The sequence below is a fragment of the Dipodomys merriami genome, unplaced genomic scaffold (assembly GCF_024711535.1).
Source record: "Dipodomys merriami isolate MVZ:Mamm:240054 unplaced genomic scaffold, mDipMer1.0.p SCAF_99, whole genome shotgun sequence".
Taxonomy (NCBI): domain Eukaryota; kingdom Metazoa; phylum Chordata; class Mammalia; order Rodentia; family Heteromyidae; genus Dipodomys; species Dipodomys merriami.
In genome coordinates, this window is record NW_027206612.1 from 4,079,817 (window position 1) to 4,104,490 (window position 24,674).

Sequence of the window (24,674 nt, forward strand, 5' to 3'; positions counted from 1 at the left end):
CGTCTCAGAGTACCCTGCCTCCACAGATGACCACTGGAGGGCAGGGCAGGAAAGCAAACAAGTGTGTTGAAAAGGGCTGGGGCCAGGCTGGGAAGGCGGCTCAGGGGTAGAGTGCTCGCCTAGCATGCACGAAGCCCTGGGTTCGATTCCTCAGTACCACATAGGCAGAAAAAGCTGGAAGTGGGGCTGTGGCTCACCTCACGTGGTAGAGCGCTAGCTTTGAGCCAAAGAAGCTCAGGGACAGCGCCCAGGCCTGAGTTCAAGACCCAGGCGAGGAAAAACAAAAAGAAAAAGGCTGGGCCTAAGACAGAGGCGAGTGGAGAGAGGAGGGTGTTGGGGGGGGGAAGGAGGCTGCGAGTCACAGCACATGTGCTGTTAGTCACAGGAGGAAACAGAGATGGACCCTGGTGCTGGTAGGAGCCTCACATGGGGCCCCGTGAGCTCCAGCGGGCAGGAACCTCTCTCACGCCCCTAGAGCACAGAACCTGGACACCTGCGTTGCTTCTCCACCTCCAGAACAGGTCACTTCCTGGGGGGCTCAAACGTGGGGCCGTGGTGGACCTGTCAGGCTGCTGCCTTGTCATTTAGCACCATGTTCAGAGAAGGCGCACCTCTGCCAGCAGCAGAAAGGACCCTGAGGTCCTTCTGATGCCACCTGTGGTCGCCGCGGGCGCAGTCAGCCCGCTGTGCCGGGGAGTGAATGTGGCCGGGGGAGCGGGGGGGGGGGGGGGGGGAGCTGGCCGGACTGGCCGGCCCTTGCTCCGTCCAAGGCCTGGGCTCGGGTACCCAGAGGCTTTGCCTCCCTTGGCTGAGGACCCTGGAGAACAGAGAGCAGACTTTGCAGGGCCCCGTGGCACTCTCAAAGTAGGGAGGCTGCAGGCGCCTTGGAAGATCCAACTCCAAGGCAGGGGACAGCATAGGGAAGGACACAGACTCGGGCAGGAGGCTGGGCGGGATGAAGGACGCGCCAGGACACAGGGTTGGGGGAGAAAGCATGTCAGCGGTCAGCAGAGCGGAGAGAGACGCTCAGACCGGATGCATGGGGGCGGGGGCACCAGGATGAACAGCTAGGAAGTCCTGAGCACCCTCGGGAGAAGCCACACTGCCCCCAACCAGGAGCTCTAGCGGGGTCAGCATCTGCGCTACCTGGGCAGGGTGGACAAGGAGATACAGGAGGGAAAACCAGCAATGAAATAGGTAGCTTCAGCCTCCAGGGTCCCCTGAGGGACAAGACCTGAGCCCGTCCTGGGCTGTGTGCTCTGGCTCCGCCCCCTCCCAGTCCTGGGCTGTGCTCTGGCTCCGCCCTCCCAGTCCTGGGGCTGTGCTCTGGCTCCGCCCCCTCCCAGTCCTGGGGCTGTGTGCTCTGGCTCCGCCCCCTCCCGTCCTGGGGCTGTGTGCTCTGGCTCCGCCCCCTCCCAGTCCTGGGGCTGTGTGCTCTGGCTCCGCCCCTCCCAGTCCTGGGCTGTGCTCTGGCCCCACCCCCTCCCAGTCCTGGGCTGTGTGCTCTGGCTCCGCCCCCTCCCAGTCCTGGGCTGTGTGCTCTGGCTCCGCCCCCTCCCAGTCCTGGGGCTGTGTGCTCTGGCTCCGCCCCCTCCCAGTCCTGGGCTGTGCTCTGGCTCCGCCCCCTCCCAGTCCTGGGCTGTGCTCTGGCCCCACCCCCTCCCAGTCCTGGGCTGTGTGCTCTGGCTCCGCCCCCTCCCGTCCTGGGGCTGTGTGCTCTGGCTCCGCCCCCTCCCAGTCCTGGGCTGTGCTCTGGCTCCGCCCCCTCCCAGTCCTGGGGCTGTGTGCTCTGGCTCCGCCCCCTCCCAGTCCTGGGCGGTGCTCTGGCTCCGCCCCCTCCCAGTCCTGGGCTGTGCTCTGGCTCCACCCCCTCCCAGTCATGGGCTGTGTGCTCTGGCTCCGCCCCCTCCCAGTCCTGGGCTGTGTGCTCTAGCTCCGCCCCCTCCCAGTCCTGGGCTGTGTGCTCTGGCTCCGCCCCCTCCCAGTCCTGGGCTGTGTGCTCTGGCTCCGCCCCCTCCCCAGTCCTGGGCTGTGCTCTGGCTCCGCCCCCTCCCAGTCCTGGGCTGTGCTCTAGCTCCGCCCCCTCCAAGTCCTGGGGCTGTGTGCTCTGGCTCCGCCCCCTCCCAGTCCTGGGGCTGTGCTCTGGCTCCGCCCCCTCCCCAGTCCTGGGCTGTGCTCTGGCTCCGCCCCCTCCCAGTCCTGGGCTGTGTGCTCTGGCTCCGCCCCTCCTCCCCCCCTCCCTGGGGAACCATCCTCCTGACATCTTTTCTGGCCAGCCTCAGCTCACCAACTTCTTTGCTCTCCCTCTTGGCTTTTTCACTCAAGGCTCACACTAACACTTGAGCCACATCTTCACTTCCAGCTTTTTGCTGCTTACCTAGACATGAGTCTTGTGCGTTTGTCTGTCCAGGCCGGTTCCATGGTTCTCAGACCTCAGCCTTCTGAGCGGCTGGGATTACAGAGGTGATCCACCAACGGCTCCCGTTTCAAGGCCATTTGTTTTGCCCTGAGTGCGACACCCAGCTCCCCAGGCTCCTGGCCCCCTCGAGGAGCAGTAGATGCAACTCATCTCTCTGGACCTCCATCCTGTCTCCCCAAAAACTTGAGCTAGAGCCAGGCCAGGCTAGGAGACGGTGCCAAATCTGCAGGTGGGCTGTTTCTAAAACATGTTTTACCTTTAGCCTTTCAGGATGCCCGAGGGCCAAGAAAAGTGGCATTCGGATAGCACAGAGCAAAGAAGACAAGGAAGACCAGGAGCCCATCAGGTATGTGGCTGGTGAGGCCAGGATGTAGAGGCCAGGACGTGGAGGCTGGGATGTGGAAGCACCCGGTGAAGTCCCAGAAAATACAGTGGGCAGGCCACAGCGGGCACTGGCTGGGCTTTCATAGGCTAGTAGGCCGGAAATGCAGAGTGTGCCTGCCGGCGGGCTGAGACACAGTAACACTGCCCACTAGTGTTTGTGTACTCCAAACCATAAGACACTGCCACCCCCCACAGCGTTTCCTGGGGACATCAGACTCTTGAGAGATTGCCAAGGGACTAAGCATGACACCCCATGAAGGCTGACTCACGGAGCCCCCCCCCCCGAGCGAGTGCTGGCCCTGACCGAGCCTGCGTGGCTCAGAAACCCACAAGAAGAGCTGGGGGGCTTCCTGGAATGTCCACCTCAATAGCTTTAGAGACAAATATTAGTCTAAAAGTTAAGAGATAAGAGAAATTAAAGCGTATCAAAATGCCTAGGAAATATGAGTTGCTGTGGAATGATAACACAGATGATCAAAAGAAATGCAGGGGCTGGGAAGGTGGCTCAGTGGTAGAGTGCTTGCTTTGCATGCATGAGGCTCTGGGTTCGATTCCTCAGCACCACATAAGCAGAAAAAGCCAGAAGTGGTGCTGTGGCTCAAGTGGTAGAGCGCTAGCCTTGAGCTGAAGAGCTGAGGGACAGCGCCCAGGCCCAGAGTTCGGACCCCATGATGAAAGAAAGAAAGAAAGAAAGAAGAAAGAAAGAAAGAAAGAAAGAAAGAAAGAAAGAAAGAAAGAGGGAGGGAGGGAGAGAAAGAAAGAGAGAAAAAGAAAAGAAATGCAGGTAAATCTGTGGGCTAGGTCACCAGAGCCATGAAGAAGGACACAAAGGAAGTCATCTTCCTAGCGGGCACCTCAGCCCCTGCCCAGGGCCAGGAAATCTGCCTAGCGAGCTTGCAGCTGCAGCCGGACCCCCCAGCCCCGCCCCTGCCCAGCTCATCCCCGCCTCTGCCCCTCCGTCCCGCGGCCCCCTCCAGAGCGCTCTCCAGCTCTTGGTGGCCATGGGTAGCAGGCCCCTCTGGTGGTAATTCTACCCATGGGCTGGCCTTGGCCACACCCCATGCCTTCCCCTGCCCTGGCTCTGTCCAGCCACCCTCACAGCCTCTACACCAGGGGCCCCTCAAAGCCAGACCCCTTCCAGAACCTTCTCCCCACAGAGTAATACTTCATGTCCCCACTAGGGGGTGCCTTGGGCCCTCTTTCTCTTCCTGCTGTGTCCTCCTCTTCTCTGGGCTGGGAGTCAGGGGTTCGATTCCTCCCACACCAGGCTGGCTTCCCTCGGTCCCGGAAGTCAGGCCAGGAGGCTAACGCGGTCCGTCCGTGTGCCCACAGGTGTCCGGTGCCCGGCTGTGACGGGCAGGGCCACATCACGGGCAAGTACGCGTCCCACCGCAGCGCCTCCGGCTGCCCACTGGCCGCCAAGCGGCAGAAGGACGGGTATCTCAACGGCTCACAGTTCTCCTGGAAGTCTGTGAAGACCGAGGGCATGTCCTGCCCCACCCCGGGCTGCGACGGCTCTGGGCACGTCAGCGGGTCCTTCCTGACGCACCGCAGGTGAGGGTGCGGGGCGGGGAGGGGTCCTGACGCACCACGGGGGTCATCCTGACGCACCGCAGGTGGGGTCCCAGCCTGGCCAGGGTCCTTCCTGTGGGGTTCCTGGCCCTGAGTCCGGCTGGGAGACCTGGCCTTGCTGGTGCTGGGTAGAAAGGGTCCCTGGTGCATCCCCCCCCCCCCCGGAAACCCAGTGCAGGCCGCAGCAAGCCTGGGATGTTTAGGAGAAGATGGCAAAGCTCTCAGTGTGTTTGAAAAGCACAGAGCCCTCCACCCCGTCGGGCAGTGTCTTCAAGGGATCTGCCGTAAGAAGCAGATTTTAAGCCCGCAGGTGCCCGCCGGCACACAGGGGCTCTCTGTGGAGGGCAGCATTCATCTTGGCTACAACTAAAAGGCAGCCCGGCGTGCAGAGAAGATGGCGCTGGGCATTGTGAGGTTTGAACGCCTGTCCTGTTCCTCACCCCAGTAGCTGACAGAGACTCAGACACATCCTAACAAATCCCTGCATACAGGCTGGAAACGCATCTGCACCTCAGCCAGGTTCCGCGGCTGCTCCCTGACGCACCCCGGGGCTCAGCCAGGTTCCGCGGCTGCTCCCTGACGCACCCCGGGGCTCAGCCAGGTTCCGCGGCTGCTCCCTGACGCACCCCGGGGCTCAGCCAATCCCCTTTTGGGCCCCAGGTCTATGGGGGCCACAGACATCCAGGGAATGGCGCAGTGGCTGCACCCCCCCGTTCTATATCAGACAGACGCCGTGTCCAGTGCTGCGCCCTGTGGTAGAGCCAGACACAGGCTCCAAGTCACGCTCAGGCATAGAGTCCCTGGCCACTGGCCAGAGTCCCAGGGAGGAAAGGAGGACTGTGTGTGCCGGTGTGGATCGAACCGCAGAGAGGCTGACTAGGCGCTGGCCCTCCTGCAATCCCAGGGGAGCGTCTCAGCCACCTGGCTCTGCAGGCGCGGAGGGCCCCCCACCCCTGCCCCCACAGGCGGGGAGCCCACCCCTTCCCTCTTCACACGTCTCCCAGCGGAGATGCAGTCTGCAGAGATGCGCCTCGCCTCCCCGGTGCACAAGCAAGGACCAGAAACAGACAAATGTCCGCAGCCCTCAGTGCCTGAAGCCACTCCCTCCACACATCCCAGGTCCCCCGCCGCTCAGCCCAGCCTCAGGGCGTCCGGAGCAACGCCGAAGCTGGGGGTCTCCTTCCCACCCTAGTTCCTGAGCTAAGTCGTGTCTGCCCGAAGGCAGAGCTGATCTTAAGAGGAACCCCTTCGTTTTGACTTCGGGAATTGCTGGGTCTTAACAGAGCACTCCATGGACTCTGTCTCTCAACAGCTGTGCTCTCAATGTGCGTCAGAGGAAGGCTTCCCCCAGCCTCAAGAAGAGGCCAACGGGCCTCTGATTTCCTCATTCAGGAGGGGAGTGTAACCTGGTGGCGGCGGCCACAGCAGGGCCCGCACCAGGGTCTCTGAGGCCCCTGGTCCCTGGGTGTGGAGGAGTCGGGACACCAGAGACCAGTGCTGAAGGAGGAGGAGCACATCTTTGGGAGGCAGACGTGGCCGCAGCCTTACTGAGGCCCTGGGGCTGCACCTGGGGGAGGAAGGCTTGAGAAGGGTTTACACAGCAAAGCAAGGGCGCCAGAGGAGGAAGCGGGCAGGGAGTGGCCGCCAGGGACTTCCGCCCCAGCAGAAGGGCCAGGCTGTGCGATTTACCAGCAAAGGCCCCTGGGGCACAGCAGTCTCTCGGGGCTCTGGGGGCTGTGGTCGGAGACCCAGGCCCGGCAGGAGGGGCTCCAGGGAAGTTCACTCCTCACTTGCACGGGAGCCTCTGTTAGTATCGTTGGTTCCGGGCGCCTTATGATGTTGCCGGACCTTAACGATCTTGTTCAAGTGCTCGTCTCCTGCCGGACCCCAACATTAGGCCATAACGGGATCCATGATGGTTTGGTCGTCGACATTTTCATTTGAGATTTGTGAGGCACATTCATTAGGCATCTGGAAATGGGGGAGCCAGAAGGAGGAGCCCCTGAGAGAGCGGGCTCTGCCCAGAGCCTCGCCTGATCTGCTGCTGTCCGGACCAGGCACGGCAGGAGGGGCCTGGGACAGCCACGCTGGCGCTCGCCCGCCTGGGAGAGCTGTGGCATCACGGCAGCAGAGGCCAGACGCCCGGGGGCCGAGGGAAGGGCTGACTCCTGGAAGGAGTCCGAAGGAGACCCGTCTCTCCAGCCCCCTCCCCCCGAAGGAAACTCAGGAAGCTTCAACCCTCCCTCAGAGGATTGTTTCCAGGAGCAGGTCCCGGCGTGGAGAAGCCTTGACCGGCGGGCCTTCCCCTCACGCATTGCCGTGCCGCAGCCCACGTTCCGTTCCCGGCAGCCATCCCACGCGCGGGCTGGGCCACAGGGACGTGTGGTTTTCTTCATATTTCCCTCAAGAACCACGGGGAGACCAGATTGCCACGTGCAGCATACTTCTGGAGTTGTTTTTATGCATCGTGGACAGATGGGTCACACGCCGTCACATAGCTTCGACGGTCGTCCATCCCCCAGCAGAGGGGGAGCCCAGGAACGGGCCTGCCTGTCTGACAGCACGTGCCCCTCCCCGGCCACTTCTGAGCTCACACAGCGTCCTGCTAGGCTCCTGCTTTCCGCTGCAAGCACAGAGGCCTGAGGGTGCCACAGTCAGCAGGTCTCCTCGCAGGCCGGCGTGAAGGTGGGCCCTCGCCAGCCTGGCAGGGTGAAGGCTGCGGCCATCCCGGCTGGACCACACACGCAGACGGGGGACACCGAGCACACTCCACACCTTCTCCACCCAGGAGTCCTCTGGAAGCCTCCAGGTCCCGCAGCAGCCTGGGGTTTGTACGATCACTGCGTCCGGGACTCGGATCCCTGCCGCGGGCAGATCCCCGGGCCTGGCTGTGCCCCCCACACCTTCCCTCCCTCTCCAGACGACCCGCAGATCAGCCCTGCCGCCGTCTGACCAGGGAGCCCCGTCCACGGCAGAGACGGAAGCCATGCCCCACAGGCCCTTGGCCCGTCCTGCATGGGTCTGGTTGCTGAGGGAGGCTGGACGGGCGGCGTCCACTCAAAGCCCAGCAGAGACACCTCACGGGGCCGGAACTCGTCGGATCTTGCAGGGACACCCTTCCACGCCACCCGAGCGCTGTGGATGCCGAGAATGCACACCGCCCCCCAGCTTCGCTCCATCTCCCCCTCCCCGGCCGTCATTGTGAGGAGGCCTGTGGGACACGTGTGTCCACGGAGCTCTGGGGCCAGCTCCCCGCTCTGCTCCCCAGGGCTCCGTGGCCGGGGTGCCCACCGCAGGCTCCCGAAGCCCCGGTCGCCACGCCACCTCTGCACCTGCCCCGGCATTCCGCTTCTTTCAGATCAGCAGTTTTAGTGTCTGACAGAAAGCTTTGGGGAGAGAAAAGTCTCCCCTGTGCATCCTGCAGGACCGCACGGATGCCGGAGGCCGCGGGGCTCATCTGTGGCCTGGTCCTCCTCCGCCCAGGCAGCAAGGCGTCCGGCACACGGCCATGCCGGAGCCCCGGCTGCCGCGCGGCCTGGTCGTCCCGCGCCGTCCAGTCAGCCCGCGCCGCCTGTGAAGTTTCTCCAGAAGCACTTGCACCTCTGCCGCCCTTCCCCCCTTCCTCTCCCCCTTCCCCCCCCCTCCCCCCCCCCCCCCCCTCTCAGTAGCATCCAGCGATGCCGGAGAAACACAGAGGCGTCGGCAGAGCCTTCGACCTTGCCCCTTCGACCATGCCCCTGTTCTCGTTTTACGGGAAAGACCAACGTGCACTCAAGATGCTTTATCTCCAAGAAACAGATGGAGACTCTGACCTTTACCATTCTTGGAGCTCTCGGGACGAGGGGCAGGTCCGTGGTCGAGTGCGCGCATGGCTCGCGTGAGCCCCGAGTTTGAGCCCAGCACCGCAAATGAAGCTTTCAACTCTGGTTTCAGTGTCCGGCGTGGGAGAGGAGACTGGCGCCTCTTCCCCTCCCAACCCGGAGCAAGGGGCCGCCTTTGGAGTGTCCTTACTCCCTGTGGTCCTCCATCATGCCGCTGCTCCTTCTCTCCCTCCTCGCCAAGCCCCACGGCCTCTCCGCTCCGCCGGAAGGGTGCAGCGCGGCCTCTCCGATGCTGCTGTGCCCTGGACCCCAGGCCTCCCTGGCAGTGAGAAGCTCCTGAGGCCGACGCGGCCAGAAGCCCCGCTCTCCAGCTCCGTCTCTGCAGCTCCGTGACTGCAGGCGAGTGCCGGGCACCTCCATCCCAGCACGGCTGCTCCCCTCCTCCTGCCCTTCCCCCGGACCTCCCCCATGGCTCCAGAAAGGGCGTCCATGCTGTCTCTGGACCAGCAGCCCCACAGCCTCAGCCTGGAATTCTCTCAACCTTTTCCCTGCTTTTCACCCCTGACGGTGTTCCTCGAGGGAAGATGATGGCTCGATCCATAGATGGGAATAATGCACGCGGAGCAGCTAAGACAGCCAAGCCCTGGATCCAGCTCCTCTTCCCTGCTCCCAGACTGGCAGGTAGGCAACAGGGCTTGCAGGGAAGGAACGAAGAGCAGCTCCCACTTAGACTCCCATCAACCTTCTCTAGAAACCAGCAGGATCTGTGCACAACTCCCTCATAAAAATGCCCTCCTCCTTCTCATCTGGATTCCACCACACCCAGCAAAAGGCGGCCTTCGGACATGTCCTGCCTAGATTCAGGACACTCGCCGGCATTTGCAGAATTGTTTGTACAAGCTTCGCCTGAGGTTTGCTCAAGAGCAGAGCTGCTCTTGGACCTCATCTCCATCTCCCTGACCCAGAGCTGCTCCTGGACCTCGTCTCCATCTCCCTGACCCAGAGCTGCTCCTGGACCTCATCTCCATCTCCCTGACCCAGAGCTGCTCCTGGACCTCGTCTCCATCTCCCTGACCCAGAGCTGCTCCTGGATCTCGTCTCCATCTCCCTGATCCAGAGCTGCTCCTGGACCTCGTCTCCATCTCCCTGGACAGGGCTGATCCTGGATCTCGTCTCCATCTCCCTGGACAGGGCTGATCCTGGATCTCGTCTCCATCTCCCTGACCCAGAGCTGCTCCTGGACCTCGTCTCCATCTCCCTGATCCAGAGCTGCTCCTGGATCTCGTCTCCATCTCCCTGGACAGGGCTGCTCCTGGACCTCGTCTCCATCTCCCTGGACAGGGCTGATCCTGGATCTCGTCTCCATCTCCCTGGACAGGGCTGATCCTGGATCTCGTCTCCATCTCCCTGACCCAGAGCTGCTCCTGGACCTCGTCTCCATCTCCCTGATCCAGAGCTGCTCCTGGATCTCGTCTCCATCTCCCTGGACAGGGCTGCTCCTGGACCTCGTCTCCATCTCCCTGGACAGGGCTGCTCCTGGACCTCATCTCCATCTCCCTGGACAGGGCTGATCCTGGACCTCATCTCCATCTCCCTGATCCAGAGCTGCTCCTGGACTTCGTCTCCATCTCCCTAACCCAGAGCTGCTCCTGGACCTTATCTCCATCTCCCTGATCCAGAGCTGCTCCTGGATCTCGTCTCCATCTCCCTGGACAGGGCTGCTCCTGGACCTCGTCTCCATCTCCCTGGACAGGGCTGATCCTGGATCTCGTCTCCATCTCCCTGACCCAGAGCTGCTCCTGGACCTCGTCTCCATCTCCCTGGACAGGGCTGATCCTGGACCTCATCTCCATCTCCCTGATCCAGAGCTGCTCCTGGACCTCGTCTCCATCTCCCTGATCCAGAGCTGCTCCTGGACCTCGTCTCCATTTCCCTGATCCAGAGCTGATCCTGGACCTCGTCTCCATCTCCCTGGACAGGGCTGATCCTGGATCTTGTCTCCATCTCCCTGACCCAGAGCTGCTCCTGGACCTCGTCTCCATCTCCCTGGGCAGCCCTGATCCTGGACCTCATCTCAGTCTCCCGGGGCAGAGATGATCCTGGGCCTTGTCTCAGTCTCCCTGGCCAGACCTCTGTCAGTCTGCTCCTGTGAGTTTCCTCTGTCCAGTCTCTGAGCACTATAGAACATCTGGAAATATTGCTGCCCCACAGTGGGGCACTGCCCACTCTAAAAGCCCCTGCCTGAGGCAGAGAAAACACCTAGTGGGCTGGATTTGACATCTGACAGCGTGAGCGAGATGCAATCTATAAAGGCTCCACTACTGCATCCCCCGTGTGGTCTTTAACAAGCCCAGCCTGCTGCTTGGCTATTTGAGGGGAGGAGCCTCTCTGCTTGGAATCAGTCTCAAGGGCAAGCCATCATCACTGAACACCACCAGTTACCTACCCCATGGCCTCCCTATGGAGTCAAGAGACCCCCAGACCTGCAGGCCGGATGGCCATCCTCAGACTCAGGAGCTTCTGGGCCCTTAAAATTGGGTCTGGGGAAAGAGAGCCAGCCAAGTTGTTTGATTTCAGCTGATATCAATTTAAGGTCAAAAGACCATGTGAGCACAGGGGCCAATGCCACCAGCGGCAGGCGCGGGGCCGCAGGTGCGAGCCTTCCAGCAGAAAATGTCCTCCCCCTTCCCCCAGGAGGCCTCACCAAATGCTCCCTCCTGCTGGGTCTCTGCAGGGAAGTCTGACCGCGGTCAGGCCCCTGGCCCTCCTTCACAGCTCCAGGATCACTCAACCCAGACCACACCCCAAATCAAGACTCCTGGTGTTCAGCTCTGGCCCCCATGCCAAGGCTGCCCCTGAGAGTGTAGCCACACCGCCGTGTAGACGGCCTCATGGAAATGAGGCCGCCATAAAAAATAGGAGTCAGTGGCTGTCATGAGACACAAGCACCTTGAGGGCAAAATCCTGTTGTTTTGTTTTGGTCGGTCGTGGGGCCTAAACTCTGGGCCTGGGCGCTGTCCCTCAGCTCTTCAGCTCAAGGCTAGCGCTCTACCACGTGAGCCACCTTCCTGGCCCCCAAATCCTGTTGAAAGTCCTGTGCCCCTCACCCACCCTGGGGCCCACGATGACCTCCTGAGTCCAGGAAGCACTCCTGCCCCCCAGGTCCTGGCCCGGGGTGGCCCAGCATTCAAACTGACCCACTTTGTCCAGCTTTCCCGCCGCATGCAAGTGCTGCAGGGACACTGCTAAGGAAAGGATCCGATAGGACATTCAATGCCCACAAGACCACGCTTAAAACGTCTCCTTGCAGCCTGCTTCCTAGAAGGGTGTTTGGGTTTTGGTCTTGAGATAGCCTGGCCTTGAACTTACGCTAGTCCTGCCTTGGGCACAAACCACGCACCCTCCCAGGGGGTTGGCCGTTCACCGCTGAGAGTAGCAGCTTCGGAACTGATCTCCTGGGCCCACGCCAACCTCGAAGCTGCTGCGGCCCTGTTGTCTCCAGCTCTGAGAGACACTTTGTCTGTGACCTGGTGCTGCCAGTGGGGAGGCCCGGCCTGGGGCCTGGACACGTCCGGGGCACGGAAGGTCACGCGGCGAGCCTCAGCTGTGCACACTGCCCTGGAGATCCCGAGCCGCGTGTGTGTCACCGGGTGCAGGGTCCTTTATAAACTCACACCAACGCCCAACTCCATGCAGAGAGTACCACCTCCCACGCCGGGCCCGCCGGGAGCCACGATGCCACGTCCCACGCCGGGCCCGCCGGGAGCCACGGTGCCACGTCCCACGCCGGGCCCGCCGGGAGCCACGATGCCACGTCCCACACCGGGACCCACCGGGAGCCTGTGGCACTATGCCCCGTGCCCTCACCTCGGGAGCCCGTGGCAGATTCGGAACTCGGGGCCAGGTTTCTGTGATGACACTCCAAGCCAAGCACTCTGGGAACGGACCTTGCTGCCAAGTTAGTCTGAAATCATGACTTTTGAGCCATGTTGGGCCGTTGATATGGCTTGTTTCAGCTCTTCAGACTCCATCAGTGGATTTTCAACACTGTTCTAGAAACATCTCTCTCCCTGTGGTACTAGGGCTCCCAGCTGTGCACAGACTTGTGGGGGTTAGAAAATCCTCTGGATTATGGTACTAGACTGAGAAGGGGTCACATCAGGATGGACTGGGTGGGGGCCCCCCCGGAGCGGGGCAGGGCCCCGGAGCAGGGCAGGGCCCCCCCCCAGTGGGGCAGAGCCCCCAGAGCAGGGCAGGGCCCCCAGGGTGGGGCGGGGCCCCCCTAGGGCCAGGCAGGGCCTCCAGGGCGGGGTAGGGCGCCGGGCAGGGCAGGAGTTGCCTCGGGGCTCCTCTGCCCCCCCCACCATGGGGACTTCACCAGTGAGAAGGCCACTGGGGAAGCGGTGTTCTCTTGTGGCAGTGTTCACTTATGGACAAGTGCTGTGCTGCCCTCTGCCAGTCTCTGACGGAGATGACTCGGCGTGGATGGTGCCAGCAGGGCCCTGCTGTGTGACGGTACACAGAGGACACGGTCGCATGAGGACGGCACGAGGAAGCTGCAAGTGCAGGAAGGTGAGCAACAGCTCAGAGGAGGCCCAGCTCCCGAGGACGCCAGAGGACAGAGCCGGCTCTGCGTGGGCCGGACCAGGAGCCCGCCTGGGCACCACCGCGGCCTGCTCCTGCGGGCTCCTGCGGGCTCCTGCGGGCTCCTGCGGGCTCCTGCGGGCTCCTGGGCTCTGACCAGGGCCTCCCCTCACCCGGACCCCAGTCCGCTCGGCGCACTGTTCCACATGGCAGAGCCCTTTCCTCTCAACGAGCGGCCGTCCTCGGGTCCACCCCCGGGAAGCTGAGCAGGCCGGCTGTCTCCCGCCAGTGTTCTCCAGGAAAAGCCCCTCTGGGCCGACTGCCTGATCAGACCTGGGCTCCAGCCCTCCCTGGGCAGCCACCAAAGCCCTGGCTGCTCCTGCTCTTCAATTCCTGCCACGGTGCCTGGTGCCAGACGTCCGGGCTGGGAGAGGGGGAGCTGTTAACCGCTTTCCAGCCTTGAGATCTCAGTCCACAGGCTGAAGCACGCATCACCTCTGAGAGAAGCCGGCCCTGGCCCCCTCCCTGGGAGAAGTGGTGAGGGCAGATCTTCCCTCCTCCTGCCCCCCCCCCCGCTCCACGCTACTGGGCAGCACGAAGGGAGGCCGCACAGGCCACTGCCAGCTGGCAGTGTCTTCAGGGAGACCGGCCGCCGCCCAGGCCTGAACCAGGACCCGCAGGGTTCACTTCCAAATTTGACCCACGAGATGATGTACTCACCAGACTGGAATGGACGGAGCCCAGGGAGGCGCGTCTGAGCAGAACACATCATTCTCCGGGTCTGCCTTTGTTTCCTAATTTAGTTCCCCAAACCCACTCAAGCCGGGTTCTCCTCCCATGACAACCCTGTTGGTCATTCCAGCTGGCAGGCTTGCCGTCTGAAAGTGTAAACCAGCACAGCACAACCCTGTCTCCAGTACCCACTGGAACCAGCACAGCACAACCCTGTCTCCAGTACCCACGGGAACCAGCACAGCACAACCCTGTCTCCAGCACCCAATGGAACCAGCACAGCACAACCCTGTCTCCAGTGCCCACAAGACCCAGCACAGCACAACCCTGTCTCCAGCACCCACAGGAACCAGCACAGCACAACCCTGTCTCCAGCACCCACTGGAACCAGCACAGCACAACCCTGTCTCCAGTACCCACAAGAACCAGCACAGCACAACCCTGTCTCCAGTACCCACAAGAACCAGCACAGCACAACCCTGTCTCCAGCACCCACTGGAACCAGCACAGCACAACCCTGTCGCCAGTACCCACTGGAACCAGCACAGCACAACCCTGTCTCCAGTACCCACTGGAACCAGCACAGCACAACCCTGTCTCCAGTACCCACGAGAACCAGCACAGCACAACCCTGTCTCCAGTACCCAATGGAACCAGCACAGCACAACCCTGTCTCCAGTACCCAATGGAACCAGCACAGCACAACCCTGTCTCCAGTACCCACAAGAACCAGCACAGCACAACCCTGTCTCCAGCACCCACAAGAACCAGCACAGCACAACCCTGTCTCCAGTACCCAATGGAACCAGCACAGCACAACCCTGTCGCCAGTACCCAATGGAACCAGCACAGCACAACCCTGTCTCCAGTACCCACAAGAACCAGCACAGCACAACCCTGTCTCCAGCACCCACAAGAACCAGCACAGCACAACCCTGTCTCCAGTACCCACTGGAACCAGCACAGCACAACCCTGTCTCCAGCACCCACTGGAACCAGCACAGCACAACCCTGTCTCCAGCACCCACTGAAGCCAGCACAGCACAACCCTGTCTCCAGTACCCACAAGAACCAGCACAGCACAACCCTGTCACCAGCACCCACAAGAACCAGCACAGCACAACCCTGTCACCAGCACCCACAAGAACCAGCACAGCACAACCCTATCTCCAGCACCCACAAGAACCAGCACAGCACAACCCTGTCACCAGCACCCACAAGAACCAGCACAGCACAACCCTGTCTCCAGTACCCATGAGAACCAGCACAGCACATCTTAGCACAACCCCACCTCTAGGACCAGGAGGACGCTTTGGTTTGGTTTTCAGCCAATCTTACAGAGGAAGACAACACAGAACAGTGTGACTCCAGAGCCCGTCTCAGCTTTGTCCTGAAGGTTCTAGACCCTAAGTAACTTGTGTTCCCAAGAAGGGAGCCCCAGCCTGGACAGCACACCCCCTGGGAGTGTTGGTGATCTCTACCACCCAACAGCTTTGAAATCTGAAGGGGAATGGGGTCTGCCCTGACAGCACTCACAGCTCTGGGGCAGAGCTGCTGAAGGAGCGTGCTACTTCATGCGATGTCACTGACGCAAACACCAGAACCACTGACAGCTAGCGGTGTGCCTGAGCTGGCAGGTGCCGGGATGGGTAGGGCCGGATGCCCACTGGGGAGAAGGAGCCTGGGATGGCCGCACCACAGGACCAGGCAGGCGGCCTCCTGGAGCAGGACCGCCCTGGTCTGCGCAGCTCTGTGTGAGTCAGGCAGTGAGGTGGACAGGGCTGGGCAGGAAAGAAAGCCCGGAGGTAGAGGGCCGTGGGCAGGCAGAGCATAGAGAAGCACAGCCAACAGCCAGGCAGGAGAACCAGAAGGACAGCTGCCAGGCGGCGGCGTCAGACACCGTGCTGCTGGGCCTGGTCAGGAGTCGGTCCTCTCCCGGACCGCGCACCGGGGATGCGTCCGACGGGTCCCTGCCGGGGCCTCCTCTTGATTGTCTTCTTGATCTTGTTGAGTGTTGCGGAAGCCAGCGGGTCCTCGGTGCTAACGGCCACCTTCTGTCCTTCCACAGCTTGTCGGGGTGTCCAAGGGCCACGTCAGCCATGAAGAAGGCCAAGCTGTCTGGAGAGCAGATGCTGACGATCAAGCAGCGGGCCAGCAATGGTAACCACATGGGCAGAACCCGAGTGTCCCCAGAGCAGCCACGCGGGCCCAGCCTGCCATGACCCACAGCACACAGGGTCTCCAGGGCTGGGCGGCTGCTCCTAACACCCATGGTGCCCCCTTTCCTGCCGGCACCCTCAGACCCAGGCCCTGGCCAGTGCTCACAAGCACATGCACATGTGTGTGTGCACATACACACAAACACACACACTCACTAACTGCACTCTCCCCAGATCTCCCCCCCCCAAACCTCTCACCTCTCAGCATCCCCAGTTCACCCAGTGCCTGATTTACTGAATTCCTTTGCAAAGGAAAGCAACTTCCAGGTGTCTGTTGCTGTAACCTGTTTCCCTTATACGAAGTTAACCGAGAGAACCAAAGGTCTAGAAAGACAGTGCACTGTGAGCAGGCCCTGGGCATGACTCCAATGCCACAGCACCAGCTTGTAGCACTTCTGTGGTTATCCAGGGCTGTTCCCTGCTGAGGCTCTGGTTCCAGTTCCACTCAGAACCGGGCGATGCTCTGAGCTCCAGCATCAGCTCCCCCACTGTGAGCAGCCTTGCTCACGTGGTCCGTTTAGCAACACCCTTTTCATCTTGTGAGAAGAGACCCCTCGTCACGGCAGTCCACACTGCCTCGGCTCCTGAGGTTGAGCAGCTGTGACGTAGCTCGTGGAGGAAACCAAGAGCACCAGATGCGCAGTCCTCTGTGCTGTGCAGGGTCAATCCATGAGCCAAGGACAAGGGAGTTTAATCAGATACACACGCCCATGGTACACAATGAATTGTTGGTCAGCTGACAAGAGCAAGGTACCCAGAGGCCACATGCACACACACACACACACACACACACACACCCCAAAAAGAAAGCCAGGGCTCTGTGCACGCTAGTGCCCTGAAGGACCGCTGAGCTGCCGGGCCACGTCCGGCTCTCCACGGCCCTGCCGGGCTGGGCTGCCTGTGCTCTCTCCATCTCCATCTCCACGGAACGGAAGGAGCTGTCACAGCCCTCCTTCCTTCTGTGAGCCGCCTGCTCACAAGGCCACAAGGCCACAGGCAGAAGGGACTGCCGCCGTACTCAGGCGCAGGGCTCCGCGGCCACCACAGCTCAGCAGCCACGGAGCTGCCGGGCCCTTCCGTCCATTCGGGCCCTGTCGTGGGCCTGGGCTGACCAGGAGGCCGGGCCTGCCTGCACTGCCCACTCGGCCACCCAGCAGTCAGGTTCAACCCTGCTTGGTCTGGAGCGTGGTGTGGATGAGACCCGGGCGGGCCTACGGGGGGAGGGGGGAAGGAGGCAGGGCTGAGCCCAGAGCTCCCACCACCGGGCAGCAGGCCAGGGTCAAGGGGCAGGCCTGGAGCTTCCCACCTGGCTGTGAACCGGGGCCCAGCCTGCCAGCGCCAGCTTCTGGCTCACGTCTCCCTCCCTCTCTCTCGGTGCCTTGGAGGCTCCCACAAGCCCAGAAGACATGGAGATTGTTCATCCTACATTTTTGTTCATTCGAGGGAATATTTCCTAAACAAGTTCAATACAAAACATCAAAAGGACGAGGAAAACTCAAAAAGAAAACACAAAACCCTAGCTCCTGCGCGTTCTGGCATGACTGTGATGACATGCTCATCTTGCTGTTACAGGAATCGAGAACGATGAAGAAATCAAACAGTTAGACGAAGAAATCAAGGAGCTAAATGAATCCAATTCCCAGATGGAGGCTGATATGATCAAACTCAGAACTCAGGTAACAGTGTGTGGAACCCCAATCCCAGCCCGGTGTGGTGTCCCAGCTCTAGCTCTAAGGTGGAGTCTCCACTCCAGTTCCGCCACGGGACCCCAACTCCAGTTCTAGTGTAGAGCCTCAACTCTGGTTCTGGCGTGCAGTTCTGGAGCCCAGCTCCAGTCCTAATGGCGACTCCCGGTCTCCTGAGCTCTCTGCACAGGGAAACGCAGCGACAGGTAGATGTCTCCCCTTGACTTTGCTCCTTTTCTCTTTATTTCTTACCTGGTGTCTTGGTCTTCTGCTGAAATTGTGACAATTTGCTGTTCCCACCCACTTGTCTGTGTGCGCCTGTTGTGGGGAGCACTCCCAGGGACTCCTAGGCCTGTTGTGGGGAGCACCCCCAGGGGCTCCCGGGCCTGTTGTGGGGAGCACTCCCAGGGGCTCCCGGGCCTGTGGGGAGCACTCCCAGGGGCTCCCGGGCCTGTGGGGAGCACTCCCAGGGACTCCTAGGCCTGTTGTGGGGAGCACTCCCAGGGACTCCCAGGCCTGTTGTGGGGAGCACTCCCAGGGACTCCCTGGCCTGTGGGGAGCACTCCCAGGGGCTCCCCGGCCTGTGGGGAGCACTCCCAGGGGCTCCCCGGCCTGTTGTGGGGAGCACTCCCAGGGGCTCCCAAGCCTGTTGTGGGGAGCACTTCCAGGGGCACCCCGGCCTGTTGTGGGGAGCACTCCCAGGGTCTCCCAAGCCTGTTGTGGGGAGCACTCCCAGGGGCTCCCAGGCTTGTTGTGGGGAGCACTCCCAGGGTCTCCCAAGCCTGTTGTGGGGAGCACTCCCAGGGGCTCCCAGGCTTGTTGTGGGGAGCACTCCCAGGGGCTCCCAAGCCTGTTGTGGGGAGCACTTCCAGGGGCTCCCAGGCCTGTGGGGAGCACTCCCAGGGACTCTCCAGCCTGTTGTGGGGAGCACTCCCAGGCCTGTTGTGGGGATCATTTCCAGGGGCTCCCAGGCCTGTTGTGGGGAGCACTCCCAGGGACTCCCAGGCCTGTTGTGGGGAGCACTCCCAGGGGCTCCCAGGCCTGTTGTGGGGAGCACTCCCAAGGACTCCCTGGCCTGTTGTGGGGAGCACTCCCAGGGACTCCCGGGCCTGTGGGGAGCACTCCCAGGGACTCCCAGGCCTGTTGTGGGGAGCACACACCATGTCCATACAGAACCAACTCTGAGCTGCCCCTCCCCCTCCCCATGTCCACTCAGAGCCAGCTCCGGGCTGCCCCTCCCCCCCATGTCCATTCAGAGCCAGCTCCAGGCTGCCCGTCCCCCCATGTCCATTCAGAGCCAGCTCTGAGCTGCCCCTCCCCCATGTCCATTCAGAGCCAGCTCCCGGCCGCCCCTCCCAGACATGACTCGCTGTCCCTGCTGCACAGGGCACAGGGGTTGTGACACGCTAACAGGCCTGAACCAGGGCTCGGGGTGGCTGGCCCTCTCTGCTGTCACCTGGCCGCTCAGGGAGGCCAGGGTCCCACGGCCCTCCCGCCCCTGCCGGCAGCCGTCCTGTAGGAAGCTGGTGTGGGTGTAGCCACTGTGAGGGGGCAGCCCGGCCCTCCCTGCCCGGCCCTCCCTGCCCCGTCCTCCTCCCTGCCCCGCCCTCCCTGCCCCGCCCTCTGCATCTCCCCCACCCCCTGTCTGCAGAACAGGTGAGGTTAACAAGAGCCTCTGGGCGCTGCCTGGCCGCGAGCCTCCTCAGGGCACACGTGGCGTGGCCGGTCTGCTGCCTGAGGGGCTCAGCGTGGAATGTGAGCTGACGGTGGCCCGTGTGTCACAAAGTAGTGTCATCGTTTTGAGTTGCGGACAGTAGCAGTCTGACTCCAGCCCTCGGGCTTGCTAAGTAGGCCCTCCGCCCTGGCCTGCGCACGCGCCTTTCTGCGTTGGTTATTTTCCAGGGAGGGTCTTGCGTGAGTCAGGCTGGCCTGCGCTGAGGCCTTCCCATTCTTTCCATCCGCGCTTCCCTTGGTCACTGGGGTGGCAGTTGTGAGCTTCTGCAACCACCCGGTGGTTGACATGGAGACCCCAGAATTTCTTTATTCCCGAGCTGTCTGTCCTCAGACCTCCACGTCTCGGTAGAATTACCACGCGTGGTCTGTCCTTCCTCTAGCCATCCAAAGAAGCGACGCCAGTCATAGCCTTCAAAGCCCAGCTCAGGCCGAGTTTGACCTTTAGCAACTCCTCGCCCGACATTCACGCCAGAGAGAGATGGCGCAGGACACACAGCGAACACCCAGTCCTGGCCTGGACGCATGGCTGGCTGTGGCAAGCACGGAGGGCTCCTCGGGAGGAACCGTGTGCCAGCGGCCCGTCCCGGGGCTCCCGCGTGCCAGCGGCCCGTCCCGGGGCTCCTGCGTGCCAGCGGCCCAGCCCGGGGGCTCCTGTCCTTGCCACAGGGGACCAGGCAGTCCTCAGAACTCAGATTCCTGTGGGCATGAACGCTAGGGCCAGGAGCCAGCGTCCCTCTTCCTGGAGGGCCCAGGTGACTCTGGGCAGCAGCCCCGCCCGAGGCCTGTCTCTGGAGGGGGCGTGCCCTCCGGCACGTCACTAGGCCAGCCCTGAGTGCTCCCTACAAGCCGCACACAATCCACAGGAGGCTCCTGCTTAAACAGCCCAAGTTTGTCTGACTAGCCCAGGAAAGCACAGTCCAACAGCTCCTGAGGAGTCCTTCCTGGCAAGGCTTCAGGCAGGGGGACCTGAGTCTGCAGAAGACGCTGCTAGCGTACAGTCAGAGACTGAGACTTTTCTGGGAAGGGAGGTGTGGTGTCCGGCACTGACCCCGCCGCTCCCAGATGCCAGGCTGGGCTCAGCGCCCCTGGCCACAAACGCACACACAAGAGGCCTTCGTAACCTTGGCCTGATGCTCAGTGGTCTCTGGGATTTCCCCCTCCCCCCCTTCCCCGCCGAGTGAAGCACAGGACATTTGCACCACCTAGAGCAGAGAGCAGGTGGCAGGTCCTGGGTCAGTGCACCGAGCACCCAGCTAGGTGTGGGGCTCAGTGCGGCCCTGGGACGGGTTGAGCTCCTTGACCTCCTTGGAGGGCCCAGTCCCTGGAGCGGGGGACACAGGCCAGGAGGAGAACGTGACCAAGCGCTTGTGGGTGCTGGCAGAGGGGCTGGGCGGGTTCTGTGGTTCGAGCCTCTCTTGAAGCCCTTTCCCTGCAGTGGGCAGCCTGGCCTGTGAATGAAGGACTGGAGACTGGCCAGGACCAGATGCAGAGAGGAGCAGGGTGGAGGCATGCAGAGGCTTGAAGGCCACCCTCTGGAGGCCGTGGGGCCCTGGGCACTGGGAGGTGGGGGCGGGGGAAATGGGGCTCTGGATCCCTGGTGTGGCTGTGACCTCAGAGGTGCCCGGTCAGGAGGCTGGGCTCTCAGGAGCATGGGTGAGCACCGCTCCTGCCGTCTGCTCTGTCTCTCCCTGAGAGACAGGACCCCTGAGGTCCTGCCCCTTCCCTACGTGATACTCAAGCTTGGAAATCAGATCCACGTGAGGTGACCTTCTCTCTAGAAGAGCACGAGTGGCATCTGTCAGCGCTGGTATGGAGACACAGAGCCTGTGCCCAGGACAGTGCCCCAGGGACTTCCGGGAGGTGCAGGCCCAGGAGCCGGCTGGGTGCAGGGCCGGCTGGGTCAGGGCACAGGTGTGGCACCTGGCACCCCTCAGAGCCGACACCTCACCCAGGAACGGAGGCAGAGAGGACTTGACCAAGCGGGAGTCGAGTAAGCCTGCGAGAATGAGTGGCGTAGCCCAGAACTGACGCCGTCCCCGAAGCCAGCGGACAGCAGGGCCACTCCCAAAGGCGCAGAGCCCAGACCTCCGGCGCGCAGTGTCCCGGGGCTCTGTGGGCCACGCAGGGCCCGCCCCCTGCACCTTTGCGCCCCAAGCACACCCATCCCACAGTCGCTGCGGGAGCGCGCGCGCGGCCCGGCCTCCTGTTACATGCCCGTGTCCTTGTGTGTTTCAGATCACCACCATGGAGAGCAACCTGAAGACGATCGAAGAGGAGAACAAGGTCATCGAGCAGCAGAATGAGTCTCTCCTGCACGAGCTGGCCAGCCTGAGCCAGTCCCTGATCCACAGCCTGGCCAACATCCAGCTCCCGCACATGGTAAGTGACTGAGCCTGCAGGACGGACGCCCGTCCTCCTCACCGCCTCATAACGTAGATCTCTCTCTTTTTTTTTTTTTTTATCATTATCCCATGGTTCTTCGACCTTTGGCTGTTTTTGGTCACCTCCCCCAAGCCATAACATTAACCGCTAGACACATCGGTGGGGCTTCCATAAAGCTAAGCGTGGGCTGCCCCGCTGTCGGTGCTCCGCCCCGGCACTATGCTGTGATACTGTTTGATGCTTTTGTGAATATTCCGGAAGTAAAAGTTGTATATGAACTACTATTTAATATCTCGTAGGATCCAATCAATGAACAAAATTTTGATGCTTACGTGACTACTTTGACGGAAATGTATACAAATCAAGATCGTTATCAGAGTCCAGAAAATAAAGCCCTACTGGAAAATGTAAAGCAGGCTGTGAGAGGAATTCAGGTGTGAACAGCGGCTCTAACGCTGACTCTCCTGCTTAAAAAGGATGCCTCTTGTTTTTTGCTGCTGTACTTAACCAGAAAGTGTTATCTATTTATCTCTGTTGGAACAGTGTGATGCTTACAAGACTTCATAATGGTTTATGTCTTGCTTTAAAGATAGTACCTGCAGAATAGTTTTTGAATACATTCACATTTTGTACGTTTTCATATGAGCTGGCATCGTGTGACATATCATGTGATGTTTATAGATGCTCCTGTATGCACATTGGGGGGTATATATATATATCTATATCTATATATATTTCTGAAGAGGTAAGCTGATGAAAAATGAATAGAGTGTAAATTCTTTTTAATGCTTTAGTGATTAAACGTTTTAGTATTTTGAACTGAAATGGACAAAAAAAAAAAAAGGAAAAGAAACATACACACACACACACACATACACACACACACAGCTTTGTCTGACCATGCTGTGGCCCTGGCCACTTTTTAGATGACCATTTTCCTCATGTTGGAGGACTTTATGGAATTAAAGAAATACCTTTTGTGTGCATATTGTTTCATAGCGAAGAATTGGTTGCAGAAATGCTTTATTTTTGAACAATGCCTGGAAATATTATGTGACTTTTTTGTTTGTTTGTTTTAGGAGGATGGTGTGTGGTGGGGACTGTAAAAGTGAGGTTTTTTTGCATTCCAAGGAAATGGATTAACTGTAAGAAATAAAGTAATTTATTGTAAGACAACATCAAACCATGGAAACTTGGCAGAAGATTCAAAGCAGCTTACACAGCACTTTTAATTAACTCCTAAACATTACATGGTGTGATGATGGACTCTCCATAAGACAGGCGCGTGCCAGAGGTGGACCACACGAAGATTTCCCTTGCTCCTTCCTCTCCCAGCACCGCTGCTGCCCCTCTGAACCCTCACCTCACCTCACAGGAGCTGAGCGTTTCTGATTTGAGCGAAAAGAGCATTTAAGAGCATTTATTTCCCCTTTTCACTTAAAAAAAAAACCCACTCTTGTTACTCTTGCTTCCTATGTTGAGGGGTAAAGGCTACTGGCTGTGAGTGTTCTGGTCGCTGGACAGAATTCTCTGCTGGACAGGGCTGGGGTGGGTACAGGTTTCCGCCCCACCCCGCCTGGCACTGACTTTGAACTAGCCTTGGGTCCCGCTCAGAGCACTTGGAAAGGACCTGCTACGTAGCATTTGCATAGCCTGTGGGGTTGATCGGGACCTACTCTAAGAATGAATGCAATCAGATTATTAAAAGTTAATGAAATATACTTCGGCACTTTTTTGCTTTAAACTAGATCATCTTAGACTTATTTATACCTTCAAGATTTGATTGTTTTATTCCAAATGACTGCACTATATGTATGCATAAGACCACTTTTGACTGCCGCGTCCCCTCCTGAGTAGCGGTCCTTCGACTCCATGTTGTGTCTCCTGTGTTGCCCCATTTCCTTTTAGAAGCGCCCCCTCCCTTCCATGTCTTGATGTGATGCAGGAAGTACAGAAGTACTTCGAGATTTTGTTATGAAATAAAAGATGGGTTTTGTAAAATAAAAAACTATTTTTAGCAGAACAGGACTTACAGGGTCATTGCCCCACGATGTGCCAGTTGGCGATTTGCACTTCCCTGTCCTCTCCACCCGCACAGAGGTGTGCACCCCCGAGTCAGGCGCCTCTCCACACTGAAGCCGGACGAAGCATGGCGGAGGCCCTCACGGCTGACCCACACAGTGGCTAAGGGAGACTACAGGGATCTCACGACAAACATTCTGATACAATACTCGACCTCGGTATAATATATAAATATATATATATGTATAAATATATGAATACCCCAGCGGCACTTTATACTGTTCAGTGTACAAAAGCTTACAGTTTTCCACGAGGACTTTAATAACTAGCTGGGGGGGGAAAACATAAAACAAAAAACAAAAAAGGATTATGTAATTACTTTGGGGCTCTGCAGGACCCTGTCTGTACAGCGCCCCCTTTCTGTTGTGCGATTAGTCGTAGCTGCCTTTTCTGAGAGCCGAAGCAAGGTGCTTCCTGACACCTGAGGCCATACTGGGGGGCGGCGGGGCCATACGGGCCTGCGGGGCGCCTCTCCCCGGGACCTTGTTCACACTAGCACACGCACTTCCCACTGCGCCTCCTCTGCAGCTTCCTGGCCGATGTAGTAACGCTTTTAGTAGAGTAATAGGTAGTATCAGTTTGGATTCTTATCGTTATCACCTATGTACAATGGAAAGGGACTCTAAGCACAAATCTGCTGCTCATGTAACGTTGGGACATGCTATCCAATCAAAAGTTATCTGTGATATTATATAGGGATCACCAAGTGTCACATGTTAGAATGCTGACTTCCACACGGGGTTATCGTGACTCATCAGAGCTTATTTATTATAACTTATTGTTCATATTCATTTCTAAGTTAATTTAAGTAATCATTTATTAAGACAGAATTTTGTATAAACTATTTATTGTGCTCTCTGTGGAACTGAAGTTTGATTTATTTTTGTACTACACGGCATGGGTTTGTTGACACTTTAATTTTGCTATAAATGTGTGAAATCACAAGTTCCTGTGATACTTCATTTTTAAATTGTGAACTTTGTACAAACTTTGTCATGCTGATGTGAACACATCTTACTCTGAATAAAAAGGTGTTGCCACGTTTGTAGCACGAACGATC

The 24,674-nt window shown here is 59.7% G+C and overlaps 1 protein-coding gene across 17 annotated transcripts in view; it reads left to right on the top strand.

The window, feature by feature from the left end:
• The window catches only part of Myt1l (myelin transcription factor 1 like), a 404,426-nt gene extending 379,752 nt beyond the window's left edge, over window positions 1-24,674 (top strand). For 8 of the 17 annotated variants that reach the window (XM_070014648.1, XM_070014656.1, XM_070014664.1 and 5 more), the window contains 7 exons: window positions 2,682-2,765; window positions 4,136-4,357; window positions 15,581-15,672; window positions 17,304-17,413; window positions 21,386-21,529; window positions 21,832-21,966; window positions 22,612-24,674. In XM_070014648.1, coding sequence (XP_069870749.1) covers window positions 2,682-2,765; window positions 4,136-4,357; window positions 15,581-15,672; window positions 17,304-17,413; window positions 21,386-21,529; window positions 21,832-21,966; window positions 22,612-22,638 — 814 coding nt within the window. In that variant the 3' untranslated portion in view covers window positions 22,639-24,674. Of the gene's footprint in view, window positions 1-2,681; window positions 2,766-4,135; window positions 4,358-15,580; window positions 15,673-17,303; window positions 17,414-21,385; window positions 21,530-21,831 lie in introns of all 17 variants that reach the window. The other 9 variants (XM_070014658.1, XM_070014660.1, XM_070014666.1 and 6 more) reach the window with 5 other exon arrangements.